Raw genomic sequence first — 11,198 nt, forward strand, 5'->3', positions numbered from 1 at the left:
ATCGCACCCAATCATGACTCCGAGCAGCGTACAGGGGTCAGGATGCCCTTAGGGGCAAGCTTCCATTTCTGGATGTCCTTCTGTTCTTTCTGACAAATGTTTTGAGCTTTATATTGAGCGTAAGGCAACCATGAGCCCGCTCCAACCAGCCGTGTTAGTCGGACATCACGGATAAAAGCGCTGCTGTAACATGTATTTTGGGATTATTTCCGTGAATCAATCATTGCCATGATTGGTATTGATTCGACCATTGATCCCAGTGTGCACACTATGTCCAGTCTGATGGGACCAATCAAAAGATGTGTTTGTTATAGACTAAGTAGATCGTACTTTAAGTCATTCAAAATACAGTTTACAAATGTACTAGTGAGGCACCATCAAGAGGAGTTATTCTAGTGTTCCGCGAAGTTACTATTTATAGCTCACAAGGTCATTTGCATAAGATATTGATGACGTTTTAGTCACGTGACAGTCGGACATCGACACTTATTTCTACGCATTTGAGCTTATTTCAAAGTCAATTATCTTTGACCCTGCATTGTTTTTAGCATGAATGATACCATAGAGTCAGAGAGAGAAATATTCAGAACAATTATGTAGTATTTCCAACACTCGGACATGTGCGAGATTGAATCTAACTGCCCTAGTTAGAAAGCCTGAATCCATTACGAAACCGCATGTTCGTCCGACATTGCCTGTAATTCAGCGATGGGGAAATAGAGGGCAGGAGCTGCAGTGACGTCATCTTCGCGGAATGCTATTGCTTTGAGGATTTCAAGTTCTGGCCAAAATGGTGGTGCATTTGGTCTACCCTTAACTGGAACCTACTTGAAACTGCTGAGATGCATACTCTGCTTGTGTAAGAATATTTCATCCTACCCTTCAATAAAGGCCGAGTACATATAAACCATTCCTTCATTCGTGACATCTGCATCACCATAAGAAAGCAATAACGGGACAAAATCGATCGAAAATCCTAGAAATCAAAGTCAAACATCTCGGTAATGGCATCGATGAAGAAGGCATGAAGTTGCATCGCTCCCACGGGACGGCTTATAATGGCAGAGAAAAATTGAATTCTAAAAAGCTTCATGCATCAATTTAAAGTTTAAGTTATCCTGTGTACAGATGGTAATACATTGCTAATGCATAGGTATAATTGACATGCATTGTAATGCATAGATCAATACTTGCCAATAGCACAGTCATGGTATCTCTGGGGTAAGCATGTTCTATTTACCCCAGAGATTACCATGTGCTATCGGCAAATATTGATCTATGCATTACAATGCATTGCTGTGCATTATACTGCATTTGGGGGCAGGGTGTTGTATGAATGATGGAAGAGCAATTAAAGTTCAGAATTTTTGCTGATGATACACAACAGAATATTGCATGTCGAAACAACTTCAAGCTATCGGAACACGGAACACGCAATTAGATGATTAACTATCATTAGTGGAGAATCCATGGTCTTGCATTGTCTGTACTGGCCTGGTGGTGAGAGTGTTGGTGGTAACGATGTGTCCTGTGCAAGGTCCTTCCGGTCGTCACTAATGCATAATCACCGTCATCCGAAAAAGGTGGTTCTGGGACAGGTTTTTAGGCTTGTTTGTTCTAGATGACTGATGACTGCGGAAATCAAATAGAGAGTATTTGCCGATAATCTTCAAGAACCGTTTTTGAGTTATAGCACTCTTGATTGTAATCTGGGTCTGCATTTTGGGGGAAATAGACTTTAAATACAAGTCCTTATTTGGACAAGCTGGTCAGTAAATATTGAAATATTGAGTGGAGAGCTGAGTGTCTACCAGAACGTTGCTAGGTCTATAAACAAAATTGGGCATTATGTAATGTTAGCACAGTTTAGTGATGACTTCATTTTAACATATATGTAGTTCATTGAAAAAGGTAGAAAATTTGTGGTGTCCTGGCTAAAATAAGAATTTGTTCTTTGCTTCTGTGGAAGAGGCGCCCTGGGAAATGATTGGTCTCCGACGAAAGGGAAGGCACACGCCTAATGCGCCATCCTAAATCCACCACTGACTTACTAATACATTGCTTTCAATCCCTCATTGAATATCACTTCCATCCCAGGCAGCAAGATACGTGGATTATCTGGCTAATGAAAAGGAGGCTGGAGGTTACGGTCAACAGATCTATCAATCTTGCCGTAATACCCTGACAATCCGTCTGACAACTGGCGATCAAATCAGAAAGGTTTTGGGTCAGGTCCTCCATTGTCGGCCAAGCATCATAATGCAGCCAGTTTTCTCTCGTTAAAGCACCCCGCGTACAAGCGATTGAAATCGCTGCTGCTCGTTGTCATAATCGCATCCAACAGAAACGCTTGTCTGCAGTGTTCATCGCAGGTGCGTGCAATAAGAATCGGTGATCGCACCTTTCAAATGTAGTCTTTTTTCATCTGGATCAAGAAGCAATCTCGACCACGAGTACCCACCCTAGTTGCTGGAGGCAATAATAGATGATGAATTGTTACATGTAGTTTTGACTGCTTGATTAGTCCAGCTGAGTGCTCGACCAACAAGGAGTAATATCTGATTGTGGCCAGACCAGGGGGGGGGGGGATCAAGATACCACAACCTTAAAGGGGGAAGGGGGTTATCAGTTCTGATGTCCTGTTATAAAAAAGGTCCCAGCCTGAATCCTGATGGGCAACTTTTGCAATTCCCGACCGAATCTGGGATACACTTCAGGCTGATGAGTCCGGCCCAGCAGACTTTTACTCTCTCAGTCTCTACCAGTGCCAGTCATAGTAATCTCACTAGAAATCAATGCTATAATAAAGCACAACTGATATTGATAAAGAAACCTTTATCATTCATGGTGGCAATAATCCATGAGTTGGTTACTCGATAATCTACTTTGATTCACTCGCATTTATTGCCAGGTCTTTATTGGTATTCATTATTTCCTCGAGGTGCTGAGCTATAACCAATATATGCAACAACTTCAGTGCAATGGTCATCATATCATTGGTTAACCCATTGGACATGAAGGAAAACAGCTCTAAAACCCCTGTAACATCCGAGCCAGTTACTCTTACTGCAATGCCATTTAGACATCATCCCAGCACCATGAACAATGACAACTGGTCACAATGTAGACCAAATTCTTATCCCGCCGAATGACGTCAAGTGATGACACAGGTACTTTTGCCCAACATTCAATCAGTTATGAGACCTGCCGTCATAGATTGTCCATCAAGGTCTTCAGGGAGTTGCAATTGGTCATCATGGCGTGTTGATTACAAGGCATATTAGATCGCGTTGAGTTAGTCGAGCTTCGTAAGGCATAAGCATAGAAATTTTGCAATGGAGGTAGAAATCGTTTCGACGATCAAGAAGATGTGATTCAGAGAGGACACAGTCTAATGGTTGACCATTTACCAAGCAATCAGAGCTCATTGCCTCGCCTCTCGTGTCAGTGGGCCGGAAAGAGAAAAGCATCTCGTGGCATGACCATGTATCAAGTAGCTGAGGTTCCATGCTCGGGAATTGTTCACAACAGCCATGAGAAAAGGCCCTGTCTTCTGCTATGAAGACTTCGGGGGTTAACCAATCAATATTTTGGTATTTATCATCTCATCTGCCACCAATTTTACTCTTCTTTTCCCCATCATGCACTAAACAAGTCACCCAACTCATTTGTCTGGTATGTAATCAGTGGGTGTTTTTGCAAGATTGGTCGCTCACGCTTGGGGCCAATCCAGGGACCATTATTCAAGATCTTCGGTCGGAGCTGACGATTGCTTCCGTTCAGAAGGAAGTCAGTGATTGTCTAGTCTGACTTGTTGGGTTGTTTTTTCCCTCCACTTCTTTTGTTTTTGCTCTAAGGCATCAGTGCCGTGCATATCACTGCAGTTTTCTGGACAGTGTGTTTTTGCAAGATTGAGTGCTCTAGCTTCAGGCCAATCCATCGACCACAATTCATGATCTAATATTACGGTAGGAGCTGATGATTGCATCCGTTCAGACGGAAGTCGGTGATTGTCGGGTCTGACTTGTGTTGTTTGCTTGGCTCTTTGTCTAGAATCGTAGCCTACGCGACTGTCGTGTCGTACTTCCTGGGCTTTTCGTCCAAAGCTATAGTCTCATGTTATCAGTCTTAAAATAAAATTGTGATTCATGGTCTAATATTACGACTGGTGGTGACGATTGCTTCCGTTGAGAAGGAAGTCAGTGATTGTTGCCTCTGACCTGTGTTGTTTAGGTGTGCTCTTATTTGTAAAGTATCATATTCATTGCCGGTTTAGTATTACTTCAGCACTTGGTGAAAGCTGAAATTTCAGAATTCATAATAAGCCTGCTAATTTTGTTATGTTTTACAGGACTCTGAGGGAGTTGTCTAACCCGCCAAAAGCACCATGACTTCTATCAGCATAACATCCACATTTTCATCTTTTCCCTACTGGCAAAATAAGTTTTTGCACAAGTGTTTATAAGGTCATCTTCAGAATTCATCATTCATGTCATTAACCTGCTGATTTCGTTATATTTTTCAGGACGCCGAGGGTGACGTTTATCCCGCAGATTCAGACCATGACCAAAACTTCTCCTATTTCATCATCGACCCCCTGAAGCGACACGTGACTGTCTTCTATCATCGATTTGGCGCCGGATTCATGGAGTGATCATCCTGACATCACGGAAACATTCAAGCCATCCATCACATTAGCTGTGCTTAAAGGGACTATGAGATTTGCCAACTGTGTTTAAAGGGACATTATTATCAGTGATTTGTTGTTGTAAAAAGGACAATGCCATCAGCTATTGCTACAGTGTGCTTCCTTGATACGTCGAGTGACCATCACTAACATAATATAAATTGTGTTGCTACCGTCGGTTTTCAAGCTACTATTCCTTTGCATGCCTGCTCTTGGTTGAAATGTTACAAAGACAAGCAGAATTTCCTCTCCAGCAAAGAAAACGATAATGTGTTGCACTTTTCATATGAAAAAAGTAGACAGAAAAATGTGATTGATGATATTACCACCAGGGGGCCACTTGGTGTCGTCTGCAGAATTCTTTTGTCATGATGGCAATGTTTACTGCTACTTAATAAAAGACACCCTTGGGAAGAACCGTTCATCTTCATGAAAAAAACTTATTCTTTGGTCTCCTTTACGAAGTGAATACATGTGGATGTTACCATGATTGAGTGTCATAAATGTGGTTTCTTTGATAGCATATTTCCATCCAGTTTTCTCATTGTTGTTCTCATTATGATGAAACTTGCTCTTTTGACAAATGTGACTCGCTCTACCAAAACTATTTGGTCACATTTCACAAAAGGTCTACAATAGGGAAATGAACAACAAGTCCGTATCAACCCAAGGTATCAACCTGTCAAGTTCAGATGCGACAAGCGCCTAGTTTTGGTAGAGCGGGTCACAAATGTGGCGATCACCCGTTCCTCTGCTACTGCCATCTGTTGTCAATAAAGTGAAACTCAACAACCTGATGGAAGATGTTTCATGAGGTGCATTCCATGACATGAAAGTACAGTTGTTTAGTGAATGCATTGGAGCCCCTGGAACTGTAATATGCTGTCTTTGTTTGAGAGATGTCCTGATCAGGGGTGAAATTCATTGGAATATCAGGGGTGAAATTCATTGGAATATCAGGGGTGAAATTCATTGGAATTGACCAATAGCGGACCAAATACGGTGTCCTTTAAGAGACTAAACCGCAACACTAGACCAGGTCCTTTCACCAACATATGCAACTCCCACCAACAACAAATGTCACCTTCATTCTTGTTTTCATCAACCGTCAAACATACTGCTGTTAAATTTTATTTTCTAATAAAGTATTGATACAAAATCAGTTAATATTTTGTCTTTTTTGATCCCAGAAGGGGAGACAGGATATTGTGAAGATGAAAATGACCTGTAAATCTGCCAAGATAGGACTGTCACAACCATTCCTAGATTGAGTCTATGTCTGACCTCTAATAATGCCATTGCCCGTCACTGTCAAACATCTGTGACCCACCCATACCTCTGTCCCAACCTTCTCAGTGTAAAGAACACCAGCAATCATTGCTATCACCACTCGGACTTCTACGGAGATTGGATTTGTCACAACATTCCAAGAATGCCAGACAGAAGACCATGTCATCACACCTGCATAGCCAGACAGCAGATGAACAGATATCATTTTTTTGTCATAATGAGTGCGACATCAGTCTCTTTTTGGACTTCCTCAATTTCATTTCCCGTTTGCTGTCCATTGGTATACAGTCCTTGGGAGTGTACCCAGTCACAGGCAGCACACGTCCCTACCAACATGGGGATGTCACAACCTTCTCAGTGTGAAGGACGACATCGAAGTTCAATCATTGTCATTACCATCGAGACTTCTACTAAGATTGGGGTGGTCGCAACCTTTTCTAGAAATCGGGACATCATTGTCCTACAACAGTCTCATTGCCCGTCACTGTCAAACATCTGTGTCCTACCCAAACATCTGCCAGTATAGGGATCTCATGGCATTCTTGGTATCTAGGACAACATCAAAGTCCAATCATGGCTTTCACCACCCAGACCTCGACAAAGATCGGATCTGTCACAACAATCCAAGAATGCAGGACAGCATCCTCAAATTATCACACCTGCATAGCAAGCAGCAGACAAAACAGATTCGGCTCACAAACAGATAGCAGACAACTAGATTCCATTCTATTCTCATCATGAGTGTGACGCTGGTCTCCTTTGGACGTCCTCAATTTTATTTCCCGTTTGCTGTCCATTGGTATGCAGTCCTTGGGAATGTGCCCAGCCACATTCAGCACACACGTCCCTACCAACATGGGGATGTCACAACCTTCTGTGTGTAGGACAACATCGAAGTCTTATGATTGCTGTTATTACCACACGGACCTCGACTTAGATTGGATCTGTCACAACCAAGAATGCTGGACGACATCCTCATGTCATACAACCTGCATAGCCAGACTTCAGACTTCAGATTCTCACAATGCGTGCGACACTGGTCTTTTCTTTCCTCACCAGCAGTCCTTGGGAGCGTGCCTGGGTTAAAATCCACAGTCCCCGAGCGGAAAATGACATAGTTTGATCACATTCAAGTAGAATCCTATGAACAATGCCACTTATTTCATCTATTGCGGAGCTTTTTTTGGCCGTGATCTGGGACTGCCAACTCGATTCTGTGCATGGTGGCATTTAGCAAACATATCCCAACCAACTCCAGCCTCATCTTTGATACCACAATGATTGGAAATCATTACAAAACACAGAAATACAATAGATTATGATATAAATCTTTTATTTTTTTAGTATTGTACATTGAAGGCTTACGCCTCTTTTGAAATATAGGAATGAACAGCAACATAGAAAAATAACTGTCAATACAATAAAAATAATATATTAGGTTTTCATAACAATAATTCTCTCGAGTATCAAATATTAAGTATTAAATTGAGGTTAAGGTGGGATGTGCACTTGAGAAACAAGACACAGGGATATAAACACTTACATGTCTTAAGTCCTGATTTAGTTCAAAACACCCTGCAATCCTAACTTTTCTAATCTATGATTTGTATAGCAGTAGTCATTTTTTCATTTGTCGTATGAGGAAGTTATACTTGCTAAACTTACTAATAACTTAAGTTTTGTTTTGTAAGCTTGTATATCTACGTGTACAAAAATCGTGAGGAAAATACATTAATAATGACCTGAGACATCAGTACATCATTGACAAAACCAATTAAGACTTGAAAGGCACATGAAAGTCACAGTAAATCGGTTTGCGTCTGAGATATCAAAACTAGGACTTAAACTGCTCCAGGAATGAATCGAGGATTTCAATTAATTTCTCACTTTCGCCAGCTTTTGATTTCGTCCAGGCCAGTGGCAGATGTTTGGGGACTGGTTTCCGATCTGAAGAATAGAAAGAGGTATTAGATATAGAAATGTTGATTTTGCCTAGGAGTTGTTCATATGGTATGTACGCACTAAGGACGAGGGAATTTTGAATTTGAGATCATTTTTGCCTACACTTGCGTACAGCTAGGGGGGGAATTGAAGTGATGACTTGAACATTTTTATTTGCCATAACATGTCACCTTATAGTACGGAATCCGGAAGGCCAATGGCCCCAGGCAGGCCCAGATCAGGAGGCTAGGGTGATAGGAATAAACTGGACCCAATGCAATTTGAGCAGGTGGTTTAGGTTCTTTACCTTGGAAGAATTCGCCTCCTTTGAGAGCTAGGGCGGCATCAGACAAACTCAACCAGGTTATAGTATCGGCTCCTTGTTCTGCTGTCTTCAACTGGCCTTTCATCGATTCGTAGAAGGAGGGCATGGAGAGCTTGACAGCTGAAGAAAAGAGTTTGTGTGAGTTAGAACAGATGTACAAAAAGCTATTCTCCAAAGTAGACATAGTATCTGAGCATATTAATAATAATAATAATAATAATAATAATAATAATAATGAGTCTTTTATATAGCGCAATTCCGTGACACTAGTTCTCGCTCAAAGCGCTTTTGGGATATCATATTGTTACCCCGGTCTCCACAGAAATCAATCAGGGGTTTATGATTTTTGCATTAAAAGTGACATCTTATCGTACAATGTCCTACAGGATATTGCAAACTTTGCTTTGAAATGGTTTGGTTTTCAAATTTGAGGGACAGGCAGCGATGCTGTCAGCTTCACTTCTTCAAAATTCTCTCTTTTTTAATGAATGGCTTCGAGCCTTTTGTATCTGAGCTATTCACTTGTATATTCTAGTAAACACACCTGGTGTATCGGCCCAGCCAGGGTGCATAGATGAGAAATGGACTTTTGGGTACTTCTTCGTTAATTCCTCCATCATCACAACTTGCTGCCGTTTGTTCTGAGCATACGCCATTGTGCCGTCAAAAGGTTTCATCTTCTCAAATTGGATATCGTCAATGTTTAGCTGCTGCACTAACATGCCTCCAGACGACACTGTGACCTGAAGGAGGAAAGGAAAATAGGTGAAAAAGGCTGAAATCCGTCTAAAAATTTTTTACTTGACAATGCTGAGGTCTGCTGCAGCATCGAAAGAGCAATGCATAATGTCACCTTTTCCTCCTCAACAAGAAGAAACTTCGACCTGTGGCTCAATGGTGGAAACATTCATCATAGCTACTGGTACGTAAAAAATGGTATACCTACCACTCTAGGTTTGTCTGCTTTGTTCAAAATTGGCATGAGACCGATCGTCAGGGCATAGGTTCCAAGGACATTGGTGGCAAAATTCTTCTCGATTCCATCATCTGTAAGCCCTCGACTGTTCACCATGCACCCAGCATTGTTTACCTGCAGAAAGAGAGTATGGATGAATGTACATAAGGAGGACACAGTGTACATGGTGATGTGTCCGACTCCTAAACGGAGAGAACCCAAGCTGTTTCTTTGTCAAGCCAGAGGAAGCTCATGTGATTGTGAGTAAGGTATGACTGGGTCATTCCGACCGGATAATGCTCTATCGAGATATAGCAGCACATGATCAAGTCTGAAGGGCCTGAGACGCACGATCAGGTTTTAAGAATAGAAGTTTACAATTTTTTTGGTTGGAAATTACTACTGGTAACAAGACAGAGAGTCTTCCAAGGATATTTTTTCGGAATATTTGGAAGAGAACTTCTTCTGTCAAGTCAATCAACAATCTTTCGAACAACGAATGTCAACACCTACCAGCACATTGAGCGAATTCCCAGCAGATTCAAAGTCCTTTGCAAACTTCCACACAGCTCTCGTGTTACTCATGTCAAGGAGGTGAAGGTGAACATTCTGAAAATGTGAAAGAATGAAAGACTGTCAACTATGAAGAGAAATGAGCAAGTTGTGGCTGTCTTTGAACTAACAGACGCAGCTTGAAATCCCGTGGAAAAGATGAAAACAGTAGGTAACATATTCTTGGGCAGGAGCTAATCATATTTCTTAGGACAGATAGGAGAGATAAGAAAGACCTCTATCTGTGACTTTGTGCAACTTAATTGGACCTCCCAAGCTCCCGTCTTTAGTCTCCCTTTAAATTTTACTCAAACACTTCAGTTCAATAAAAGAAACTTTATCCGATACTTACTGAACTACCCGTTTTCTCCATTATTTCATTTTTAGCCTGTTCTCCCCTCTCCTCGTTCCGACACACCATATGCACAGTCCCGCCTTTATTTGCAATATCGATGGCCGCCGCCTTGCCAATGCCGCTATTAGCACCAGTGATCATGTAGTTCTTCCCAGCTGCACTAACATTGAGGTCTCCCGCATTGAAGTGTTTAGCAGCAGCTTCATATCCTTTCCTGAAAATTTGCAATTGGTTAGTACACAAAAATAATTCAATTTGTTCAGTTTAGTCTATGACAAAATGGGAATTAAGTTGAGAGCCATGCAGAGCTGCCTGAAGGCCATCAAGTCCTGCAATCACATTCTATTCTAAATGAAACAATTCTCTACAGCAAGTTGTAGGATCATGGATACTTACTTGGTATACTCCCCCTTGCCTTTGCAGTACCACACTACATTCCTGTACAGTGACATCTCTGCTCCTGTGATGTCTTAATTGTCGGCTAAATCGTCAACTCTCTCTTCTTGATTCTGTTTCCGAACTTTAAACTCCTGATGCACACTAACAAGTAAAATAAATTATCAATATATCAGCAAAACTTGCATTCATTCAATACCCTCTATCTCAGAAATGATATTATGAGCCAATAACTCTATAATTCATTAGAAAGCTTCAAAATGGGTCAGTTATAAAACTCTGACTAGAAGTGATCACATGCTGAACATTACTCTGTCTAATTCACCGACAATGACCAGGAAGGACAGGGTCACCATCGACTCATGATCAAACTTACATAGAAATTACCATATACTTCCAACTGTGTAAATGAATGGTGTAAATAGCATCTTATGTAAGTGCAACTAAATGCCTAATGTCAAGGTCACAATGATTGGAGAATGGAAGACAGAATTTTCGATTTTCAATCAATATTTTCCGCTATTAAAAGAAACTGGCATTAATATAATACAAAAAATGAGATGCTACAGCACTAACCAATTACTTATTTACACGAAATACGACAGTCACAGTCATTAACCAACACAAAACGACCTTTATTTACACTTTCATTGAAATATTTTGGACAATTCTGACAGCACCTGTGAAGTTCGTCATC

The 11,198-nt window shown here is 41.2% G+C and overlaps 2 protein-coding genes across 4 annotated transcripts in view; one reads left to right on the top strand and one right to left on the bottom strand.

Moving 5' to 3' along the window:
* The window catches only part of LOC135494843 (cilia- and flagella-associated protein 300-like), a 32,411-nt gene extending 26,562 nt beyond the window's left edge, over positions 1-5,849 (top strand). The window contains exon 7 of the mRNA XM_064783133.1: positions 4,526-5,849. Coding sequence (XP_064639203.1) covers positions 4,526-4,654 — 129 coding nt within the window. The 3' untranslated portion in view covers positions 4,655-5,849. The remainder of the gene's footprint in view (positions 1-4,525) is intronic.
* Positions 5,850-7,293: 1,444 nt separating this feature from the next.
* On the bottom strand, positions 7,294-11,185 carry LOC135495186 (dehydrogenase/reductase SDR family member 12-like). Of its 3 annotated transcripts, none has more exons than XM_064783664.1 (8): positions 11,078-11,185; positions 10,502-10,645; positions 10,103-10,319; positions 9,712-9,807; positions 9,190-9,333; positions 8,788-8,986; positions 8,226-8,363; positions 7,294-7,924 (listed from the first exon to the last, which is right to left on the bottom strand). In XM_064783664.1, the coding sequence occupies exons 2-8, from the start codon at positions 10,555-10,557 to the stop codon at positions 7,812-7,814; spliced, it is 963 nt and encodes a 320-aa protein (XP_064639734.1). In that variant the 5' UTR covers positions 10,558-10,645; positions 11,078-11,185; the 3' UTR covers positions 7,294-7,811. The 3 variants fall into 3 exon arrangements, with proteins under 3 accessions (XP_064639734.1, XP_064639736.1, XP_064639737.1); XM_064783666.1 differs by lacking the exon at positions 11,078-11,185 and adding an exon at positions 10,878-11,011; XM_064783667.1 differs by lacking the exon at positions 11,078-11,185 and adding an exon at positions 10,813-10,831.
* Positions 11,186-11,198: the final 13 nt, after the last annotated feature.

This window comes from Lineus longissimus, chromosome 10 (assembly GCF_910592395.1).
Source record: "Lineus longissimus chromosome 10, tnLinLong1.2, whole genome shotgun sequence".
Classification (NCBI taxonomy): domain Eukaryota; kingdom Metazoa; phylum Nemertea; class Pilidiophora; order Heteronemertea; family Lineidae; genus Lineus; species Lineus longissimus.